The 25,378-nt window shown below is 42.4% G+C and overlaps 1 protein-coding gene across 1 annotated transcript in view; it reads left to right on the top strand.

Moving 5' to 3' along the window:
* The first annotated feature begins 3,935 nt into the window (after positions 1–3,935).
* hpgd (15-hydroxyprostaglandin dehydrogenase) overlaps positions 3,936–25,378 on the top strand; it is a 39,849-nt gene continuing 18,406 nt past the window's right edge. Inside the window, exons 1-4 of the mRNA XM_086033938.1 lie at positions 3,936–4,223; positions 4,603–4,726; positions 9,584–9,690; positions 16,578–16,674. Coding sequence (XP_085890064.1) covers positions 4,131–4,223; positions 4,603–4,726; positions 9,584–9,690; positions 16,578–16,674 — 421 coding nt within the window. The 5' untranslated portion in view covers positions 3,936–4,130. The remainder of the gene's footprint in view (positions 4,224–4,602; positions 4,727–9,583; positions 9,691–16,577; positions 16,675–25,378) is intronic.

The following is a 25,378-nucleotide window of genomic DNA, read 5'->3' as shown; positions in this document are numbered from 1 at the left end:
TGTACACTTTAATTAAGTATGACTGCCGGCCATGACAGCCACAACATACTGTTTATATGTCTACACACGCAGGATCGTGGTCAAGTCAATGACACTTTTGACATTTGGATTTCTTGACATGTCACAATGTTTTGGTAAGTACCTCACACATTGTAATCTTTTGAAAACAAATTGACTTGTAACTGAGCGTGTGTGTTGGACAGGACGAGTGCGAGAATTGTAAAAAAAAACAACAACAAAAAAGGCATTAGTGTCAAATGTGGTGATTGGTTTATCAAACGAGGTTATTATAATTGTCACATTCACTGTGTAAATATACCAAAGCTTGTGTTGAAGTGTATAGTAACTAGAGCAACTGGTTTCCTCCTCCTTGGAGTTAGAGATGTTTACACTGCAGATGCTCAAGCCATTGTTACTTGATATAATACAAAGTTTACCAAACACCACAGTGAAATCCTGCACCCACTGCTCCTCCTTTGTCACTTAACCTGTGTGAGTTCAACACCTTCAAAGGACAATGCTCTTTCTCACTAGAAACCACACTCAAACATGGGTAAAAGTACGTAACTAAAGTTTACATACACTCAAAAATATCAACATGGGTGTCTGTTTTATCAACAAAATTGTGACATGTAGCTTCTGCTTTATTTATTCATGTTTAGTGCTTAAACATGTTTCGATCATGTAGTTTTAACCTGACAGGCAAAATTCTTAAAACGGCATGATTTCTTTATGTCAACACAACCCAATTGTCTTAAATAGGAAACCCATATGTCGTACCGCTCCAGAGCAGTAGGCAGCAGTAAGTGCAACATACCCTCTTCATCAGCTAAGATTGCGTGCTTTTCTGTAAAGTTAAATTCCAGAAAGTTGTGAGACTCATATTTGACTCACACAAATTGAAGCTCCGTGCATCCATCAAATTTAAACCAGCTACGGGGGAGAAAAATATCAGTCAGTAAGTTCATTTTCACTTTTTATTCTCTGTGATGTTTATTTTTGTTTTCTTAATTATTTTAGATGTATGACCACTAGTTTTAGCTTTAGTGTGTTGTTGCCTTTTAGCTAAGCATAAACTGCTTACAACTGTTAAACACGGCGCGTAATATAGACCAGTGGGAGTACTGTACACTTATTGGCACGTTGGTAAATTAATAATTGAACAACAATTTGTTGTTCACATGGCTGTAAAATTCACAAGACTTGATCAGGGTGTTTGGCGAGAAAGGTGGCATTCAAGGAAGAAATATTAGGAGCATCTTGGTTCACGTATCTCTGGTATGTTAATGGGAAAATAGTCTGTCAAACCTATATATCTTTTTTAAAAAAAAAAACGGTTAACATTTGAAAATAAGAAATTTGATTACAACAAAATCCATCTCTGATAGAGTACAGATTCAATTAATTGAATTACAGATTTGCACAAATCTAAAATTTGAAAAGTTTGGATTTAGTCTTTAAGTCATTCACTGCCAGACATTTTCAGACCCTATTTAACTCTAACGTTTGAAAAAAAATAGAAATACGTTCCTGTGATTGAATGGCTGGACTGAAAAGACAAGTAAATGTCTCAATGGCAGTGAATGAGTTTAAATAATGTGAGACACTAGAGTGACTTACCAATACTTATGTATGTGTTGTGATACCTATGCTCCTCATGATTTAAAATGTGTTTTTTAGATTTTTTTCATTTATTTATTTTAGTTGTTGTGGCAAACTGACTGACACTGCTTCCTACCAACATTGTTGATGTCAGAAGAAAATGTATCCTCAACACCCTGTGCATATACCGCAAGGAGACAAGCTGGTGAAAGAAAACATGGTGTGGGTATAGAATTACATTTTTATCCTATGGCATTTGCCATTCACTGAAAATTGTGCACTTCAAATATAGTATTTAACTTTGAAATGTCAATGAATAATCTGCCACAGTAGTTATGTTTGTATTTATGTTTGTATTTATCTAAAGAGATGAGTCATGAATGTTTTTGTTCTTAGTGGCTGCAGCTGTCGAAAGCAACCAGGCAGACATTAAGGAGGTGGTCTTTGGAATTTATGCCATTCGAAAAGATGGGGCAGAGTCAGAGGATAACCCAGATAATGTGGTTATCATCATAGATGCTGTCAATGTTCTGGATGAACTGGGGAATGTCCCATTTGCTGTTGTGATGCTGTTCGCTCTGGCCTACGCACTCAACGTAAGGTACCCTTCAGAGTTAAGACACAACATTGAAGTTCTGCAGAAGATCATCATGGAGCTTGGTAGAAACATACTCCCAAGAAAAGCTCAAACATTGAAAACCACGCTTTTACGCAAGTCTGTCACGCACTGTGTGGAGTGACCAATAGACCTAAATTTAAGCAAGTATTATCAAGAAAACCTTATATGTAGTAGCTTTTTTGTATCACCGAGAACCTGACAGGGTTTCAAAAATGGCACAATTTTGAGGATATTATGTTTAAAAGAGCAAAAGGACTTTGAACTAAAATGCTCATAAGAATAATGTAAACTTAACCAAGTATTTTCAAGGAAAGGTGATCAATATATAAGCGGTCATGTTTAGTTGTTCAAATGCTGCTCATTGCTGCTTTCCACATTCTCCTTATAAGATTAGTCATCATGGAGAACCTGACAGGACTACCAAAATGGCTCAATTCTGAGTTATATTTTTGTTTGTTTTATGAACAATGTAAATGAATGTTGGATGCAAACTAAGATTTCTCACAAAATAGCACTTTTTTTTTAATGGAGTTTAGAGACTTATTTTTTGTTTGCCTTTTCTGTGCAATAAAGTTAAAGCTCAAGTCCGTTTTGTGGTCTCTTTCAAACTTGACACCAACTACGGTTAAACTAAATTGGTGCGAAAGATGCTGTAAACATTCAGCAACGATGTCTTATTTTCTGAATTATTTTTGTGTATTTACATCAAACTGTTGATTCACAGTATTTTTTGTTGATTTGTTTTGTTAAGTCATCATTAGTGTTATTTTACCATTTAAAAATGTAGCTGTACCAACCCAGTCAAAATAAGACACCCGTACTATTATTCCATCCATCCATTATCTATACCGCTTATCCTCACAAGGGTCGTGGGGAGTGCTGGAGCCTATCCCAGCTGTCTTCGGGCAGTAGACGGGGGACACCCTGAATTGGTTGCCAGCCAACCGCAGACCCGTACTATTATTATAGAAGTTAATCCAACCAAACCGAGAAACACATAGTAAATGTGTTAAAACAACCTGAACAAATGAAGTTGAAATCAAACATTGCAAATAAGTATGAACAACACAAATACTTTATGTCCATTCAACACATTTACGATTAGTTGGTTCAACAAAATTGTATCCCGCCAAATGACAGCATTTTAGTTAAATTAAAGCGTAGTACGGTAAATGTGTTAAAACATGAACAAATGAAGTTGGAATCAAACATTGAAAATACATACAAACAACACGAATACTTTATGTCCACTCAACACATTTACGATTAGTCGGTTCAACAAAATTGTATCTCACTAAATGATAGCATTTTATTTAGATGGAAATTCTTTCCATAACTTTATTACGTCAACCCAACAACTTATTTTTTTCAGTGTACTTTCTTTTTTTGTTGTTGTTTTTTTTACATTCTGGTAGAAGTCATGCACAATGGGAAATGCAGACAGATAATACTGCATCCAAATGGTTGTGCTCATTTGTAGGATATCCCATAGATTAGGAATTAAAATGTGTTCAAGACACAATAAGTGAGAGGTGTGAAAGAGTGCTGAGAAAGGGGTGGGGACAAGGAAATAGGGGGAGTTAGGAGGGAGGGTACAGTTGTTGGATAAATCTGTAATTATTATCCAACAGTTTACTTAAGACTCTCTCTCACTCACTCACGCGCACACCATTTGTTTGGCCTGATAAGCAGAAGGAGAGAGGAAGCCAATGAAGAGGGGGGGAGGGAAAGAAGGACGCAAAGCACAACCCAACCAAAACAGACAGACTAGTGAGCGAGTCTCTGACTGCATTAAAAGAGAGAGAAGGCGTTTGATAGGTGTGTGAGTCCTCAGGTTGACAGACAGCAAAAAAGGGACAATTCAAAGCGAGCGACAGGTTGATAGAGAGAAGCCAAAGTGTAAAGGATCATGTCTCTAAATGGGAGGGTGGCTCTGGTGACTGGAGGAGCTCAAGGCATTGGGAGAGCAGTGGTCCAATCCCTCCTACAGAGCTCAGCAAAGGTCAGTCCAGATCTGTCTCACTGCTTGTTTTCACCACTTTGACAGTCACTCACACTATTAATTGCCCTTAAACATATTGTATTTTCATTCACAGACAGCTCTTGCACAATTGACTTGACTCTTTGCTGCACAACCTGTTTTGACCTAATTGCTCTGACTTTGGTTGGTGGCATAGATTCTGTGTGTTAATCTGCATCACTGTTGGAGAATTAGTTTTATATGACAGTAACTGGTTCAATTAAACAATTTGGGGAACTGTTGCATGGAGCAATGACAATATTACCTGTGACTGATTGGGAGTCCAGCGTGGTTAAATTTTTCAAATAAGAAAAATCAGCACACTTGTTTGAGTTTTACTCTAAGCTTTTATGTCCTTTAGGTGGCTGTGGTTGACCTGAACAAGACCCGTGGGGAAGAGTGCAAGAAACATCTGGATGTGGAATTTGGAGATGACAGCAGCACCTTTATTCAGTGCGATGTTTCCAATGGAGACTCTCTGAGAGGTAACTGTCACTCAGCGCGGGACAAGTGACATACTCTAATAGGAAACGTTTATTACACTTATTCCATAATAGGAAACTCTTGCCTTTGCCCTTATAATTTCAGCAAAACACTATCAAATTCATACAAAGTTTCAACTGGTCAGGCTCAACTGGTTGGTGGCTTCAATGAAGAACCTTAAACCTGTAGTCTTATTTTTTGGCAGTTTTTGCAAATGTTCCAGGAGCTAGTCCTTGCTTCTGTGCTAGTGTATGCTGACAGTTGCACTTGGAGTGTGGGAACGGTTGCCACAGACAAGCTGTGACAATTGGGTCACTTGTGGATCTCACTGACAAGCAGCAATCAGTGTTCAGTTCAAATGAAGCTTGTCTGGTCTTGTATGTAGTCACATGGCTGGTTGTTTCACTGCAGTTCTGCTGTTGGTTTGACAGTGCGGCACGTTGAACATTGCGCACTGTATATGGGGATATGTGGCTCTGATTGAATGAAACGATAAGCAAAAGGAAAGCGTGACACTGACTGTAAAACCCTGCAGGTTAACAACTGTGGAATGCTGCTGTTGCTTAGTATGACTGCTGTCAATTATTGTGTGTCTATCTGCGTGTGGAAAAGATAACTTTTCTGAAGTCAGGTGTGTTTGTTTCTAATTGTGTGGTGGCCAGGTGTGGAATGCAGCCGGTATTGACACATGCAGGTTTTACCACCTCGAGTTTCGTAAGTAGTTGATGAAACATGATCTGTCTGCTCACATATGAAGATAAACAACACGCTGGTGGCTCGTTTTGGGAGAGATTTATGCACTTTGTAGTCCTTCACTATTGCCAACGACTTTTGCAATAGCTTGCGCAGCAGCTGTCCATTGTTCAGAATTATTCTGAATGGTAAGTTTAACATCCAGAGTCACGATTAATGAATAAAACATTTACACACTGTTGTCATACAAGTTGCATAACCTTTAGTGTCTTAATGTGATCAACTGCTGAACAATACTCACTGGCAATACGGGAGGGCAATATATATATATATATATATATACTAAAATTTAAAAGTTGTCGCCTGCAGCCAGAGTGAAGGTGTGTGTATGCTGGTGTGATGAGAGGATAGGGACGAGCGAAAGAATAGTAAGTGACGTATTAGAAGCAAGAGGAAAAAGTGTGCCAAATAAAGCGAGGCTGCAGTGCAACCCTTGTCTCCCTGTGACGTGTGTTGTTGGGCTACTGGGAAGTTTTGGTTGTCTTATAAGACAGTTCTCTGCAGCTGTAAAATAGCAACATAAAACTGATTCTTCACATTTTGACCAGGCCATTGGCTGGTTCAAGCTATTTTTATATTGGCTCACTAGCCCGTCAACCGATGCACTCACATCGTTTAAATCAAAACCGAATTTCTGGTCATGCCTCTATATATATATATATATATATATATATATAGACCATTATTGAGTGGAGACCCTCCACTCTTGACCTGGGTACCCTTCCGGCCGCGACCCTCCGGCCATATTCATATATATATATATATTCATATATGTATGTATGTATATGTATGTATATATATATATATATATATATATATATATATATATATATATATATATATATATATATATATATATATATATATATATATATATGTGTATATGTATATGTGTATATGTATATGTGTATATGTTTATATATGTATATGTGTATATGTATATGTATATATCCATCCATCCATTATCGATACCGCTCATCCTCACAAGAGTCGCGGGGCGTGCTGGAGCCTATCCCAACTGTCTTTGGGCAGTAGGCGGGATATACTGTGTATATATATATATATACTGCATATATATACTGTATATATATATACTGCATATATATATACTGTATACGTATATATATATATACTGCATATATATATATACTGTATACGTATATATATATATATATATATAAATATATATATATATATATATATATATATATATATATATATATATATATATATATATATATATATATATATATATATATATATGTGAATAAGTTCCTGGGATTTGAATGGCTGGTCTGTGAAGAGACATAAAAATATGTCTTTGGGAACCAGGCAGGTGGCAGTTAACGAACAAAACAATGAAATGGCACTAAATCTAAACCCCCTTTTCCACTGCAAGAACATTTTGAAGAACTTTTCCATTTGCCTTGGTAAATTGGGTTGGCCCTTTGTGTCCACCAAATTTACCCATGTAAAGAGACTACCCGGGTGCTTTCTAAGTACCTGCTAGCCACTAGGATATTTCTGGGCCCAGCTGGAACTTTTGAGGGGGCGGGCTGCGCTGAAGAAAGCCGATTGGTTGGTTGAACTAGGGTTTTTTTTGGTTTGTGCCGCCATTTGCTAACTGATAACTTCTAGAATGCAGTAGGCTATTTACTTTCAAATCACTGACCCAAAGACTGTCTACAGCAGGGGTGGGCAATTCCAGTTCCCGAGGGCCAGTGTTCTGCTCATTTTCCATCTCTCCCTGCTGCAACACACCTGGTTCAAATGATCATATAAATCAGCAGGTTCTGCAGAAGCTGGATAACGATCCTGATCATTGAATCAGGTGGGTTGCAGCATCGAAAACATGCAGGATACCGGCCATCGAGGACAAGAATTGCCCACCCCTGGTCTACAGCCTGTATGGCATTGCAAATAAGAATCAGTTTTCAACTGCCTTATTGAGATAAAGATTATATTAAAAAAGGTAAGCAGATGTGGGCATTCCGTCAGAACTGACACCCCTTTTGCTGACGGGAAATGACGGGGAAAAAATGAAGGACTAAGCACTGATAGAAGTGGATTTTTGTCATCAGTATAATTGTCACTAACCAGGTGAAGTACCAACGGACCTCTCATTGACATTGACCGACACCTGCTTTGCTGACGTCTGACAGACACACGTCCCTCCTGTCTCATGTGTTTGTTCACGGGGCTGAATATGGTAGTGTTGCGCCATTGACTACAGATGGAAACACTTTGAACTTCCTGTACAGTAGGCGGTGATATGCACCAAAGAGCTGTAATCTGCCAATAAACTAAGAGATGAATAATAATAATAAGACTATGACGAAAAAAAAAATTAAAATTAAAACTTTTTGGTATCTTAGGAGTTAAAACAGCGGCAGGCACACACTAGTGTGCTTCAGCGATACTTACCAGCTCAAATACTTTGGCAAATAAGTGTGTGTGAAATGTATGTGTGTGTCAAGCTCTTTGTGCAGGCAACGTATGATGTAGATACGTTGATATATAGCACACTCCATTTGCCATTTTAATCAAATTGTATTTTTTGACTTTGACGTGTTTTTTTTTTTTTTTGAGGGGTGGGGTGTGTGATCGAACTGACGGACTGATGATTCCAGTTAGGTTTGACTTGAAAAAAATGATGCGACGATGACAAATGGGTGCCCAAGCTGCTGAAAAATGATGATTGACGAATGGTGGACCAGCAAAATTTTGGAAATCGCTCACCTTTGAAGATAAAGAAGGTCACTTTCTGAAGCATTTTTTGGAACTGCAATGATGTTTAAGAGCCACAGGTTGTCAGTAATTAGTAACAAACTAACACAACACCTCCCCCTACATACGTCATCACTCATTTGTGTAAACTACACTGAACTATGACATGCAGTGGAAAAGCAAACCACCTGGGCCACAGAAACATTGATTACCAGGAATTTATATTAGCAGAAAGATGTTTCTCAGCTTGTTGGTGGGAAAGTGGCTTAAGTCACTGTTGAAATGTCGTACTGAATCCTTAAATGAAGGGGGTACAAGGATGGCTGAATGGGAGTGATGTGGCTGAACCTATGGGATGTAGACTGCTCAACTCAACTTTATTCACAGAGAACTTTAAAACAACCACCGGTGCGTGCAAAGTGCTGTTAATGGAACAAAATTAGTCATACAATGCCAAAGATAGTTAAAACAATAAATGAATGACATAAAAACAGTAAAACAGCACAAAACACAAAAACAATGCAGTCTCATGCTGAGTCAAAAGACAAAGGATAAAAGTGTTTTATTACAAGTTTTAAAGATGGGCAGAGAGGGGGCTCTCCTAACTTTAGCAGGAGTTCATTCCAAAGATTGGGACCAGCAACGGAAAAGGCTTGATCCCCTCTGAGCCTCCGCTTATTCCTCGGTACCTATAGCAGCGTCTGGTCCACTGACCTGATTAGGGTGGGTCCTCTTCTACAGGATATCATCTTAAGAACTCTCTCGTCCATTGAAACTGCATGAATAGTCCATGGATAGTTTCTGCCTGTATCTCATTTTAGGATGCAAAAAAATGCCTCCTAGAGTCACTGTTTGGAGATACAACATCAACCACATAGAATAGATCTCCTTTTTAAGGATACTCCACTGGTTCTCAATCAACAATAAGAGGATGATGTTGGCCATAACATGAGTTTTTGGTTGAATTGTATTTTTGCAGTATAGGATGGTGTGCTGTCCTGCATGATAATTATTTTATAGAGGAAGGCACTGGTCAGTTATTTGGAGTGATCCCAGCGGCAGATGCTTCCCAGTAAAAGTTAGACTCCATTTGACTAGACTCGTTTATTTTTCACCAGTTTGACAACGTTAGAGCACCAATTGTCATACTTAAATGTTGTATTCTAGTCTACTGACCATCACTTTTGTACATACTGTATTATCTTGGCAAACTTATTTGCTTGTAATAGAATCGTGATTTTTTTCTCATTCTGCTCTTCAGGTGGTTTTAGAAACCCAGAATTAAAAGATTGGTCATAAAAGTAGTAGTCAAGTTTTTTCCCCTTGTGATACAAATGTTTGAAATCATTCATGAATGCTGTTGGATTTCTGTCGTTTAGATGCCTTCCAGAGAACAGTAGACCAGTTTGGTCGTCTAGACATTGTCATCAACAATGCTGGAATCAACAATGAAAAGAACTGGGAGAAGACCATACAAGTAAACCTGGTGAGGTGATGAGCTGATAATGTGTCCAATTTATTTATATTTGCTTTGTATAATACTACAATCTTCAATGTACTCCATAGAACCATCTATAAGACAGCATATTTGTGTTCTTCCGATTCCATTTGTGTTGATTCGCTCTCATTTGATCAAAGGACTGTAGTATGTCCCATATCATACTTTAGGAAATTGGGGCAATAGTTGCTTCATACGCGGGTCATACGCGGATACGAACGAGCATTGTGGAATTAAGGCGGTCTTCAAGTGGCCACTTCACAGCAATGATCTCTGATTGCCCCCGGGTCAACTTTACATCATCCACATTGCAGTTCCTTATAAATATACTTTGTATGCTTCAATCTCTTGCTTGGGCTCCAGCAAATCAGTTTCTCTCTTCGCCATGTCAAGGACTGAGCCTCTTGTACACCAAATTTAAAATGAACAAGAGGGCTGAAAATCAAGTTTGTTGTGGTCACGTCTACAGCAGTGCTGAAGTTGTTCTAACTATGCCAAGCTGCATGTGTCTGTGATAATACCAAAAACTAGTCTAGCCCGCCTATGCACAGATTTACGTCACGCTCCGTGACAGACATTCGTTGTGCACAAATATGGAGCCCTTGGTCTTACAAAGTCATTTAACCTAGTGAGCGAGTGCTAGGTGCCTGCATAGACGTAGAACAAAACCCAAATAAACGTCTGTGCTCTTGTATGCCCCTTCAGTGTGGTTGCCAGAGTCTCTCAGAAGAGGGCTGTTTGCTACAGTAAGGAAGCAGAACCCTGGTTGCCTCTCTTCGCACTTTAATTTGTAATTTTAGAGCTTGGCAAGTCAAACCTACTTTCTTTCTAAAGTAAGTGGGTCTGGAAAGCCCACACCTCCATTGCAGCTGGGCCCTGGTTCAAAATGAGCCGTGCAATCAAATTTGTTTATTTGCCCTACACATTCTTTGTGAGCAACGTCACTCTTCGGCAGCGGAAGTCATCCTCATTTAAACTGGCACATGGGAAAGATGATAGTTTGTTAAAAAACATCATTTAGCATTAAATCACTTTTAAAGAACCAAAAACACATAGTCATTAAAACCCCAACTTTTTTAACTTGTTCCTGCCATCTCTTTTTCTCCGACCAAGCTGGCTGCTGACTGCAAGACTCAAATCAGGGTGAACTTGTCATATTTCACCTCATTTGTGGCCAACCCTGATAAATTGTGAGTTCAACATATGCATAATTTGCCAAATTGTGTACAAGTTGGTGATTTAAATTGGGTTGAAGTGGTTACATGAACCTTCCCAGTCCCACATATTTCTGACTAGAAAATTTACATCACCTTGTGCAAAGATGGAAGATTCAGTTTAGTTGATTTTATTATTTTTATCTTATTTCATCCTATTAAGTTATCATTCATTGCTACTCCTATCCCCGTAGTTAGTGTTCTTTGTTATTCTTTGTTCCAATCCCCATGCAGACTAGAGGACTAATGCACACAATAAGAACTGGGTTGTGTACCGTGTGTGTGTTTTAGTCAGTTATTAACCTCTATGATGTAAAAAAAAAAAAAAATCTCTCACAAAACTCTACAAACCATGCTTCCCATGAAAAGAGTGATACAAAAAGGTTTTTCATTGGTTATCCTTTGAAAATCCAAAACCAACATTGTGTTGCCAGAGCAAGGTTAGTGTAGGCATTGCACTTGAGTAGCCCTCAATTAATTAATTACTTGACGCGATTCAAGCTAACAGCTCAACTGGAATGAGCATCTTACCTTCAGTTCATCTTACGCTGCATCAGTTTTTTCTCTAGGAATAATAATACATGAGATTTAGAGCCCAAGTCATGCAAAGATGCTTCAGCATCAGCCGCAGGGCCAGAATTATAAGGTGGTGCTTGTTGGTCAGTTGAAGAAAACACTGCAAACTGCGGAGCTGCAGGAGGCATCTACGCTGGGTCGTCTTGCCATTGCCCGGGCTGGTCTCCGCCACGCGGGGCCGACCAACTGCTGGGCTTGTTTACAGGGGGCTGCATTTGAAAACAACAGGATGTGGACATAGCAAGCTTGGAAACAAAAAAATACAACAATGCCCTCGCCCCTTCAATGACGTAGTCAGGCTCAAAACTATATGTGAAAAAAGCAGTCCCCACCCATGAATAATAGGCGACATTAAGACGTGCTGAAAGCCGTCACAAAGATCCTCTTAAATCATTAGTGAGTTTTTCAGGGTGGCGAATTTTAGTGCTGACGCCATTTTTACATAAAAAAACAGTTACGTAAGTGCCAATGTTCAGCCCAATCACCCAGTCATTCTTGTCTTTATTGACGGTGGAATATATTTACAATCATTGATTGCTATCTGTGTACTGCACTGTATTCTTACGTAATGTGGGTGACTAATGTAATGAATGATTAAACTTTGAGAATTTTTGGGGTCCAGGGCATAGTTCTTCATTAAGTCAGACCATCTGTCTGGGATAAGAATAAACAATGGTAGTCATATAGAGCACAGTCCATGTTCAGATGGTAGAGCTTGACTTTCACATGAATAAAAGAGAAGCCAAGCAAGGAGGCTAATCTTTGAATAAGCATCCTCTAAGCTGCTTTTGCTATAATGGTTTTCTTTCTTGCCAGAATTTGAAATCTTCTTCTCCTATGTGTTAGTTGTCATTTAACTCTGAACTGACTTTATAAATGCTTGTTTAAAAGTAGTTGTGGCGGCACGGTGGTCGACTGGTTAGCACGTCCGCCTCACAGTTCAGAGATCACGGGTTCGATTGCGGCCCTGGCCTTTCTGTATGGAGTTTGCATGTTCTCCCCGTGCTTGCGTGGGTTTTCTGGTGGGTCCTCTGGTTTCCTCCCACATTCCAAAAACATGCATGGTAGGTTAATTGGTCATTCTAAATTGCCCCTAGGTGTGATTGTGAGTGCGGTTGTTTGTTTGTCTCTTTGTGCCCTGAGATTGGCTGGCAACCAGTTCAGGGTGTACCTTGCCTACTGGCCGATGACAGCTGGGATAGGCTCCAGCACACCCGTGACCCTTGAAAGGAATAAGCAGTATAGATAATGGATGGATGGATAAAAATAGTTGGGTCAGACTCAAGCCTGACTATGTTACTCGGTATTTGTGTTTGGTGATGTGTCCACTGCATGTAGCTCATGCACAGTTGATCACACAAATTGACAGGAGGAATTCTGCGTCTTGGTGACGAAGTGCTTCTCTTGCAAGTGAAAACACCATCGATGTTTTTCCTGTCTTTATTGAGCTCACTTTGTCTTTAGAAACAGGTCTGCTGCTTAAGTGCAAGAAACCTTTAGGCCCCAGTTGTCAAGGTAACGGAAAGCTGCATGAGCAGCGGTTTATTTGCATGATTGATTGTGACTTGAAACTGGAACCCAAATTGAGTCAAATAGGTAACCCAGCACTGGATCCAAAAGGACCGAGCCAATGCTCGGTTATATACTGTGTACCCAGTGCATTTGGTTGAGGATTTAACCCAGCACATTGGATTAAGATTTTGATGCCAACAAGGGGAAAAACTACTCATACCGATGAGTTGAAGATACCAAGAATCAGGTTACCAGGTTATCAGTATAGCTGTGGTTAAAAATACTTCTTTTTTTTTTTTTTTCTCACCAACATATGTTCGATGTTGACCTTATTGTGTAATGTTTTGGGTACGTTTATCATATTTATCTCTTGTGGCGTGCTCGGGACCCCGTTGGTTCCTGATTGATATCCGTCATCGGCTGTGCCGAGGAGCTTCGGCTGTGCAGTCGTGCACGCGTCCTTGGACGCGGCGTGGATCGCCAGCCTTTCAAGGAGCTTCCCTGGACCCGCCGACTTTTTGTTCGCTGAACATTGACCCTTGTTCGATGAGGTATTACCTCACTCTCACGCCGCTTCACTCACGCCGACGCTGGCGGCTGCAAGCGGTGTCGGACAACGCACTCGACTCCTTGGGAGGCAACCCCGCGACATGAAGCGGACAGTAAGGAGCTAATGTTCTGTGCTAATGCCTTTTGTTTTAACGACCTGAAGCTAGTTCGTATTAGCTGTGCCGTTATCCTACTGTTAGCCGGGGAGGGCGGGGGTGGATAAAGATCCATGCTTAACTGATTGCTTACCCACTGCCAATCGCCGTCTGCCTCCTGAGAGTTGACACGGGTTTAGCGTAGCTAAATGTCCGAAATATAACCAGTCGGGGTTCGTGTGCGCATTTATGATCTTGTTCGCTTCAGCCTAAGTGAAGAAGCGATGGCCACGGTATTTTTGATTTTTTTGGAGGTGATCATGATGAGCTCACGTTTTATGTCAATAAATCCAAATTATTGTACAGAACACTTTTATACTTTCAAAGGTTGAAGTGGACAAGAGTAGTAATGTGCATTTGCATTTTGGTGGCGATCGGTCGCCGCTTTAGACAACAGAACTGACAAAGCGAGCAGAGGGGATTGAGCCTTGTCTGTCGCTGGTCCTTCTCTTTGGAATGACCTTCCATTGAATGTTAGGCAAGCCCCATCCCTGTCCATTTTTAAAACCCATTTGAAGACACATTCTCTGGCTTTTGTTTTCGGCTGTTTTCCGGTGTCTATTGTAAATAGTGTTTTATGTTAATTTATTGCTTTCACTTGTTGTAATTATGACTATTTTGTTGTTGTATGTAAAGTGCTTTGGTAGAGCTGGAGCTGTTGTGAAATGCACGACATAAATAAAATTGTATTGAATTGTATTGTATTATAGTGCTGTGTTTGGAGTTATTTCCTTTTGTGGTTTGACTGACTTCCTGTTCCTGCCAATTCTTTGTCCAGGGGCATAATGCTGTCACTCTTACTTTGTCATTCAAACAGCCCAAGGAGCAGGACTGTCATTTTTTTCATTGGAATTTAGCACTCTTCAAACTACGCCTAGCAAACCAGAAAAAAAGAGATTTACATTATTCAATGTTTGTTGTCTGGGAGATTTGTAAAATTTATGTTGAAAGAGAAATGTATCCTTAAAAAAAATAATCAGTTTTGTGCTCATCATTATTTTTTTTTCTACAAATATATTTTGGGTCCCCCATCCTCAAACATGAACCAAATTGTAATTTAGCTTTTTATTTTTATTTTTTATGTCTCAATCCAAAAGTAGGCAGTTCATAGTAATGCAAATCCAGAGGTTCTATTCTGGACAAAGAAAAAAGATAATGAGGCACATGAGGTCAAGAAAAGTTGAAACTGAAGACTACCTGTGATGACTGACATGGAGATGGTAATAAGAAAAAACCATAAAACTTAACGAAATCTCACACTTCTCAAACAATTTGCCATTGAATTTTAAAAGCTTAAGATGGTGATGCATTCATGCATGTGTGAACATCCACAGAAATTTACACGAGAGGGGAAAAAAGACGAGTTGCTCAAGTAAACTACTGCATAGCTGTGCAATAATTGTATTTTCTCAATTTGGCTGAGCACTGAGAGACAAAATGTTTATTTTTACCATCTTTTGCCCATTGAGCTAATTAAGAGTAGGAAATTCCTCAATAACAAACATAACCGGTGCTTGTTCTCCAGGGGATTTAGCTGATGTTCTGTTTTTGGGGGTATGTGCCAGGAAGGAAGTTAAGTGGCTCCACATGTTTACAGGAAATGTTGTTTTAAACACCTAATTAGCAGAGCTGGGCAGTCCGTCCCTGGGCCGGACCGGTCGGACCCTCCGGCCCGGCCGGATGCCCATTTTTGGTGCGGAGGGGTGCGGGGTGACAAATTTTTAAAAATGGCTGGATTAAGCATTGTAGGAAGTTGATTTTAGTCCGGCCCACTAATCGGCCCTCATGCGTTTAGAAAGAAGTTTAGGCTTCTATCTACTCCCGCGTCTGCGCGAGCGACAACTGCTGTTATAGGGATTGTAGTATTGCCCCCCCGCCCCTCTTGTAATGGTATGCCCCAGTTGCAGGTGGGAGGCCCAGGTTACGTGATGTGACGATAAGGAAATACAAACACGCTTGAGCGTACGTTGCTGTCTCACATGTTGCGATGACATACAGTTTCCCACACGGAGACGGATGCACCACGCAACTGGTTGCTGCTGCTGCAAAGTAAACATTACTAAACAAGCTACTCACCCACATTCCCCCTTAGCCGCCACCTTCAAGATTGTTTTCGCAATAATATGAAATGCATCGTCAAGTCATCTCGGTCCCTTTATGGTTGTAGCAGGCACGATATCCATTGTTGTCGCTGTCTTTTTGAAGAGACGCCCCCCGACTTGTTTCAAAATAATTTGTGTCCACGAGTATATTCAGACGCTAGCACATCAAGATGGGGTTCATACACTTTTTCTGGCGTTCCCTACTTCCGCAAATACGCCATAGCAAACCTGCATTGTGTAGTGGTTAGCTGGTACGCTTTTATTTTGAAGGCCGGGAAGGAGGGGAAGTGTGCAAAATAAATAAGTAACTTGACTGTGACTTCTGGCCGTCTGTTGGACCCAAATAATTATAAAAATACGACAAATCCAACCCCGGGGCTCGCAATGAAAGTAAGCACGCAGTTGGGTAAGTACTACTAGCGTATTTAAGGCGTGTTCGAATTGTAAATTAGCCAGCGATCTTTAAAAAGCCTCTGCCGTTAGCGTCCCTCCCGCAGCGACGTCAATCACGAACGCTTTTTTTTTTTTTTATTGGGTCAGGGGGCAGAATAGTGCGGGGGCCGACAATGTTTATGAATATGGCCGGAGGGTCGCGGCCGGAAGGGTACCCAGGTCAAGGGTGAAGGGTCGCGGCCGGACCGGCAAAAAATCGTGCCCAGCTCTGCTTATTAGCAAGTTATTCAATTCAAACTGGAATTTCTGCTTATGTGCTATAATTCTCTGTTGTGGGGAATGTCACCCTGATGAGGTTGTGCCTTTCTTTTCAGACTTCTGTCATAAATGGGACCTACCTGGCTCTGGAACATATGAGTAAGGAGCATGGCAAGGAAGGAGGCACAATAATCAATGTATCTTCTATGGCAGGTAACAGTTACACACAGTAACGTGCATACTGTAACATGTGCCATATCGACAAATTGCCTTCTTTTCTCTGCCACTTTACGTATTTGCACGTTTTGACAGCAAAAATAAAAATGCTCAAAGATTGAATACATAGGCATTGACACACTATAGATGAATGGAAAGTGAGGATGCAAACTCTCTTCCAGTCATGATCTATGTTGTTACTTTGTATTTTTGTTGATAACGACTTTTTACTCTTCAACTTCCGTGTCATATCTGCGTATGGGTCCAAATCCTGATCCTCACGTGACAAGTATCATGTCTTAACTTGTGCTTTGACCTGAAACGTAGGCTAAAACAGAAGTGAATTAAACCATATAAATGGAAACATGAATAAGTTGTCTGTAAAATATGAATTAGTAAGTCTTTATCGAAAGAGATGACTTGACACTGACCGGTGGAACTGGCAAGAAAAAAAAGAAAAAAACAGGGCTTTTGTATCTGCTGTTTAAATTTAATAGATTGATGGCCTTTTACAGGACTGAAAGCGAAGGTGGGTAGAGAAGCCAAAAAAAGTACTCAAGTAAGAATACTGTTACTTTTGAATAATAGTACACTTCAAAATAAATAAATACATATTCAGTGAAATGACTACTCAAGTACTGATTAGCTGCTGAGTAACTTTGGATGTTTTTTTTTTTGTCAGAGCAAAAAATGATCTAAAATAAAAATATTTATGTAAAAATTCAGTCATTGTCCAACAATGTACCTTTAACAAAAACAATAAATATGATTTAAGGGCTTTTTTTGTGATTAGATCTATGACAAATTGGCCTTTTGGAGCTCCGCTTGTTATTTTTTCTGTCTCAGCGGTCTACGTCACAGGAGGGAGGCAAGTGTGGTAATATTGTTCGCTTTGTCAATTCTGTTGTCTAAAACAGTGACCGATCGCCACCAAAATGCAAATGCACATTACCACTCTTGTCCACTTCAACTTGTGAAAGTATGAAAGTGTTCTGCACAATAGTTTGTATTTGTACCACAAATTACCCTCATTCATGTGCGATTGAGCATATAAAATAAAAAGACGGGAGAAAAACACTGCAGTGTCTGGTTTAAGAATGTGAGTTAACATAATCATTCAAAATGAACTCAAACAGAATCAGACAGTGATCAGAAATGACAGCATCCTGCTCCATCAAATTATCGATAGCCAAATTACAAGAGAGTACCACAATGTTTATGAGTGGGTCCCGACACATGTTGCACCAAATTAAAACCATCCAGCATATTTAAAAAGTCTGTCACATATGGAGTGGAAGGACTGTCGACATGCACATTAAAATAAGATAAGATAAGATAAGAATGCCTTTATTGATCCCACAGTGGGGAAATTTTCATTGTTACAGCAGCAAAGATATAGATCACACAGGGACGGCGGCATAATGTAGCCATTAATGTACAACATTGACGGCAAACATTCGGGATCAAACCTATGTAAATATACGCAGTAACATGTGTATATACACATGTATATACACACCAACATACATCTACATAAAAAGTATGAGGAACATTCATTTTAGCCTGTACATAGTACTGATGAAAAATACTCTAAGTAGTGCAGTGAAATGTAAGGAACAGCATTGGATAAAAATAAAACTAGACTAGCAGTAGTGGGGAATGTTGAGTATTTCACGGTTTTACAGTAGTGGGGAATATTGGGTATTGCACGATATGAGCTCAGGTGCAGGACTGCACAATTGCACTAATGTCCGCCAGTTTGTAGAGACTACACAATGTTCTTGTTAAAGAGTCTGACAGCAACAGGCAAGAAGGAATGGCGGAATCTCTCCTTTGCACAGTGAGGGTGTAACAGTCTGTCACTGAAGGTGCTGTGGAGTGCTGTTAGGGTGCCCTGGAGGGGGTGGTCCGGGTTGCCCAGCATTGATGACAGCTTGGCCAACATCCTCCTGTCCCCCACCGAGTCCACAGAGTCCAGGGAGCAGCCCAGTACAGAGCCGGCCCTCCTGACCAGTTTGTCCAGCCGCTTCTTGTCCCGGGCCGAGACGCCGCCTGCCCAGGTGACCACTCCCTGGAAGATGACCGATGCAACCACCGAGTCATAAAAGTTCCTGAGGAGTGTCCCCTGAAGGCCAAAAGACCTCAGTCTTCTGAGTAGGAAGAGTCTGCTCTGACTCTTCCTATAGAGGGTGTCTGTGTTGTCGCACCAGTCTAGTTTATTGTTCAGGTGAACACCCAGGTACTTGTAAGTTGAGACTCTCTCAACATATGTTCCCCGGATATTCACTGGTGAAGGTGAAGAGTGCTGGCGCCTACCGAAATCCACCACCATTTCTTTGGATTTCCCCGCATTGATCAGGAGGCGGTTCTGCTGGCACCAGTCCACAAAACCCTGAGTAAGTTCTCTGTACTCCCGATCATCTCCGCCTGTGATGAGGCCGACAATCGCAGAGTCGTCAGAGAACCTCTGCAGGTGACAGGTAGGGGTGTTGTAGTTGAAGTCCGAGGTGTAGAGGGTGAACAGGAAGGGAGCCAAGACAGTTCCCTGTGGGGCCCCCGTGCTACAGAGGAGCACGTCAGACACACAGTCCTGTGTCCTCACATACTGTGGCCGGTTTGTGAGGTAGTCCTGGATCCATGTGGTGAGGTGGTGGGCCACCCCCGCCCGCTCCAGCTTGTCTCCCAGTAGGGTGGGCTGGATGGTGTTGAAAGCACTGGAGAAATCAAAGAACACGATCCTCACAGTGCTCCCCGCCTTCTCCAGGTGGGAGAGTGAAGTGTGGAGGAGGTAGATGATGGCATCATCCACACTGATGCCAGGCTGATATGCAAACTGGAGTGGGTCCGTTGAGGAGCTCACCAGAGGGCGCAGGTGGACAAGGACCAGTCTCTCCAGGGTCTTCATCAGGTGAGACGTCAGCGCCACTGGTCTGAAGCTGTTGAGCTCCTTCGGGTGGGGGGGTCTTTGGCACCGGGACCAGGCAGGATGTTTTCCATAGCTGGGGGACCCTGCCCAGCTTCAGGCTCAGGTTGAACATGTGCTGGACAATTCCACACAGCTGGTCTGCGCAGGATTTGAGGAGCTGGGGGCTGATGCCATCTGGACCCTCTGCCTTCCTCGCCTTCATCTTCTTCAGCTGGTTCCTCACCTGAGATGTTGTGAAGGCCAAGGCTGGGCAGGAGGGAGTGGTGGCTATCTGGTGTAGCTGGGAGCTGGAGACTGTGGAGAAAAGGGGGGAGGGGGTGACACGCCCAGCAGGAGGAGTAGGTGGAGGCTGCAGCAGGAGAGACTGAGTGGGGGCAGGCATCTGATCGAACCTATTGAAAAAGAGGTTCAGCTCATTTGCCCACTGCAGGTCCCCCCCAGTCCGGCTCTTGGGTTGTCCGTGGCCTGAGATGGTCTTCAGGCCCCTCCAGACTCCCCTGGCGTTATTCTGCAACAGCTGCTCCTCCATCCTCTTCCTGTAGGACCTTTTCCCCTCTCTGATCCTCCTCCTCAGCTGGCGTTGCACAGTCTTCCGCTCCTCTATGTTGCCTGACGCAAAAGCCCTCCTCTTCTCCTTCAGGAGAGCTTTTATGTCTGGTGTGATCCAGGGTTTGTTGTTGGAGAAACACCTTACTGTCCTGGTGGGTATGGTGTTCTCCATGCAGAAATTTATATAGTCTGTAACAGTGTCCGTTAGACTACTAATGTCTTCCCCGTGGGCATCGCTGAATACTTCCCACACAGTTGTGCTGAAGCAGTCCTTTAAGGCCTCCTCGGCCACTCCAGACTACCTCTGAACCGTGCGGGTCACAGCTGGCTGCCTGCGGACCAGAGGTTTGTACACAGACTGGAGAGCCACCAGGTTGTGATGAGCTTTGCCCAGCGGGGGGAGGGGCAATGATGTGTATGCCTCCTTGGTGTTGGCATAGAAAAGGTACAGTGTTTTATTGTCTCTGGTGTGGCAGTTGACATACTGTGTGAATGAAGGCAGAGAGGAGGAAGGGGAGGCATGATTGAAGTCACCAGAGATCAGTATCAGGGCATTTGGGTGCTGTGTTTGTAGCCTGCTCACTGCTGCAGTCACCTACTATTAAAACCCGATCATAATCGGTCAACACAGGAACAACGAACTCAGTAAATTCATTGATGAAGACAGTCATATTTCTGTTTTTAGTTGATCTGTAAATCACTGCACAAAAGACAGGATCATGTTTACCAAGTTCAAAGCAACTCAGTTCAATCACAACCCCCGCAACCAGTGGGTCTGGGCGTACTAATAAAAACAGTCAGAAGGTAGCAGTTCGGAAAAAGGAGCAAACTCACTGGAGTCAATCCAAGTCTCAGTGAGGAATAGTAAATCCAATGAGCTTGAAGTAAATAAATCCGGAAGAATAAAAGTTTTATTCCTCATTGATTGTGCATTAAGAAGCGCACATTTTAGTGACGCCTGAGAATCAGCCACGCTCTCAGCTTGGCTCAATGTCCGATGATTCGTGAGGTTAGCGCCACTAATCTCGCCGCTCCGGCAAGGGCGTACAACCACCACATCCTCCTGTTGCCCAACCACGGGCAGCAACCAAGAGGGAGTAACGGGAGCGAGTTTGCGGCGAGCAATAACGCGATGCAAGCAATCGTGATACTCCCAGAGAATCCTCGCCAGACACCATGTTAACTCCGGCGAAAGTGCCAACCAGGATTTCAACCTGGTAAGACTGCAGCTTCGCACTCCCCGACGCCTGCATTTGTTGGGCAGCAGGGCCTTCAGTCGGAGCAGGAAATGTGGGACATCAGCCAGATAAGTTGGGCGCGACTTGTTTGGGTCATCAAAGCGATACTCTGCACATTTTTCCACAAAAGCTTAGATTTTCATTAATTTCTGGCATTCATACATCAGCAGAGAGCTTGTAGTCCTGATAAAACAAGATAAAAACAACAGACAAACAGAAGTAGAGCTACGTGGTATACCAGACACACCGGCGCCATTTTGCTTCCATTTACTGTTTTCACAGTAAATTTAATTTAATTTAATTTACATTAGCTCTTTACTGCCTGCGCAGTGTGTGGAGGTGATCATGAGCTTGTGTCTTTTTGTCGCGGGGTTGCGTCCCAAGCAGTCGCGTGCGTTGTCGGACACCGCTTGCAGCCGCCAGAGTGAAGCGGCGTCAGTAAGACCTCATCAAACACCGGGGATGTCTTGAAAGTGCGCATCCAACTCCACAGCCAAGTGTGGCCGAATTGGAACACACCATTTTGGCTGTTACGTTTCAAATTGGACGGCTGTCCGGCCAGCCTGCGTCGATCTTCATGTCGCGGGGTGGCCTCCCAAGCAGCCACATGCGTTGTCCCGACACCGCACAGCTTCGGCGTGAGAGTGAGCTAAGTCCTCATCAAACGTGCGTATCATCGCGGAGCGGAATGTGCTTTCAGCCGAGTGTGGCTGCATTGAAATGCAACATTTCGGCTGTAACATTCCAAATTGGACGGTGTGTTGTAGGTCAGAAAACTGTGGCCATTCCTCATCCAAATAAATGTGCACGTCTACTCATTCCTACTTCAGTCTCTGTAAATATCCTGACTGGTGTTTAATGCCTTGCCCGTCCTAACCGCGATCAGCAAAGAAGCAGTGTTTTTTGTTTTTTTTCAAGCAGTATGCACTCGTCCCCGCATAAATCTATGTAGCTCTGCTCACTTCCACATTTCCTCATTCTCATATAAATTAGCCATGATGAGGTTAATCCTTCTGATATGTTGAAGTGGTCATTAGTAGGGATGTCCTCATAAATTTTGGTGTCAATTGATCACCGTTTTTGGACGTTATAAGCAATGAAAGTACAACAATTTCCAATGGAGAGTTTGTAATTGGTCCCTTCAGTGACTCCGACCGAAGATGGAGAGAGCGATAGGAGGCACGACCATTTTCCTCATTAAAAGTAGGAGGTTTTCAAGTCGTCACTTATTTCCTAATTTCCTCAAAATGAATGGATAAAATAGAAAATGACAACTCTTTTCATTTTACTGATCAAAAAATATGTAAAATGAACTTGTTAGTGAAAACATGGCCAACCCGACCCAACCATCGCTTAAAGCAGGGGTTGCATTACAGCATTTTTAAAATGCTGGGGGAATACACCAGAAGACAAGCTCCTGTTGGTAATGGCCAAAACTGATTCACCAATACTTGGGACAATCTTCTTCATGAAGTGTGGAGGAACGGAGTCATAAGGAGAGCCAGATGGCTTAATCCTCCAAAAATGCCAAGGAAACCGTTTCAAAGGCATCAAACACTGTGGAACAAGGAACGTGGGCAGAGGGGTCAAATGTGGCGTTCAAAACGAGATACCTAGCTGTAGCAACCTTGTCAACGAAAAACTGCAAGAATATATTGCACATTTCAGGGGACGAGTCCGTGCAAATCAGTTGATGGGGCTTCATTTCAGAATCAATTGTTTTAAATAGAGCACGTTGATCATGGCAATTTGCCTGAATTAGATTTGAGAAGTGGTCCCACTTGGATTCCTCCACCTTTCTTTGGTAAAAATGCCAGCAGTCCTTTAGGATTTGATGAGACCTGCAGCCTGTCTGTTTTCCACCTGCGTTCAGCTCTGCAGCGTTCCTGTTTAGCTGCACGACTACTCTCATTAAACCATGGCTCCGGTCTAACTTTTGGCCGCATATTTTTTAATGGAGCCACAAAGTCCAAAATGTGGACTTGGCAGGATGAATGGAACCAAGTGCTGAGTTCCTCTGTGTTTGAAGAGGGAATACAAAGCCGACCAGAGAACCGAGTAGCAGTGAGGGGGTTAAAAACCCAGTGCCTGCGCTCACTGGCAGTAGCTTTGACAGCACAGGTCAACATTACATCAAAGAACACAGTCATATGACCAAAAAGCACATTGTCCAATCCTTTCAGATTTGTGACCGATATACCAAAAGTAAGGACAAGGTCCAAAGTGTGTCCTTGCTTGTGAGTGGAGCCAGACACGCACTGCACCAAATTGAAAGAGTCAATGAGTCTTAAGAAGTCTTTTGCCAGTGTTTTTTCAGGGCAGAACACTTGAATATTAAAGTACCCCACAAACAGGATGAGATCATATAGCAGCATGATTTTGGTAAGAAGATTCAAGTCATTCAGAAACTCGTATTTGGGAGGCCAGTACTGTATATGACAGCGCAGACCACAGGGACGCACTGGCAACTTCAAAAGAAAGTGCCCTCAAAGTACCCTCTGGTGAATGACGTGGCAAATATACACTGTTTACATTTAAAATAGTTTTTAAAAACAGTCGCTGTTCCTCTCCACCACGACCTGAAGTTCTTGGAGCCACCAAGTAAAAACATGCAGGTGGTAATAGTTCAAGCATCGCACTGCACTCACCGGCGCCAAGTCATTCAAAGTCATTGGAAAGAAATGGCACCCTCAGTATAAACGATTTGTTCTACAACAACCAGGAGTTCAACAGCACTATCCTTGTGGGATCAACAGCAGAAGTGTCACCTCCGATCGGCGGGCCCTGGGAAGCTCCTTGAGAATCTGGCGATTGACGTCGCGTCCGAGGACACGTGCACGACAGCACAGCCAAAGATCCTCGGCGCAGCCAATGATGGAGATCAATCACAAAAAATCACAAGGGAGACAAGAAAAGAGGAAGTCAGGAAACAATGAAAAAAGGGAGTCAGGGGAAAAAATAAGGAAAACAAAGAATGATGGAATCAAAGGAAGGGAGGAAGCAAGAAAACAAGATACCAAGTAAACCCAGAAAGAAAGAAGACGGAGTAAGAATACAAAATAGTACAAAGGAAAGGATGAAGCGAAGAAATAAGAAAGAAAGGACACTACGAAGCAAGGAAGGAAGGAAACAAGGAATCTCGGGAAGGATGGAACCTGCGGATGAGAAATCGGGGTGTCCCAATACTTTTGAACAACATGGCCGCTTCATTAGGGACACCTGGAGATGAAAATTATGGGTGTCCCAATATTTTTTAACAAAAGGGCCGCTTCATTAGGGACACCTGGGGATGAAAATTCTGGATGTCCCGATACTTTTGAACATGTCCGCTTCATTAGGGACACCTGGGGATGAAAATTCTGGGTGTTTCAATACTCTTGAACAACATGGCCGCTTCATTAGGGACACCTGGTGATGACAATTCTGGGTGTCCCAATACTTTAGAACAACATGGCTGCTTCATTAGGGACACCTGGGGATGAAAAATCGGGGTGTCCCAATACTTTGGAACAACATGGCCGTTTCATTAGGGACACCTGAGGATGAGATTTCAGGGTGTCCCAATACTTTTGAACAACATGCCCCATATGGCCGCCGCACTGGGGGGACCTTGGGGTGAGTATCCCCTGTCTAGCTAATGTCCCTGCCCAAAATGGCCGCTGCACTGGGGAGACATCGGGCTGAGTATCTCTAGTCTACCTAATGTCCCTGCCCAAGATGGCCGCCGCACTGGGGAGACCTCTGGGTGAGTATCCCCATTCTAGCTAATGTCCCTGCCCAAGATGGCCGCCTGTCCAAGATGGCCACCGTACTTGGGAGACCTCGGGGTGAGTATCCCCAGTCTATTTAATGTCCCTGACCAAGATGGCCGCCGCACTGGGAAGACCATGGGGTGAATATCCCCAGTCAAGCTCATGTCCCTGCCCATGATGGCCGCCTGTCCAAGATGGCTGCCGCACTTGGAAGATTTTGGGGTGAGGATCCCCAG

The sequence above is a fragment of the Filicampus tigris genome, chromosome 6, assembly GCF_054856515.1.
Source record: "Filicampus tigris isolate MCC_2025a chromosome 6, RoL_Ftig_1.0, whole genome shotgun sequence".
NCBI classification, from domain to species: Eukaryota; Metazoa; Chordata; class Actinopteri; order Syngnathiformes; family Syngnathidae; genus Filicampus; species Filicampus tigris.
This window is presented reverse-complemented; position numbering and strand designations above follow the sequence as displayed.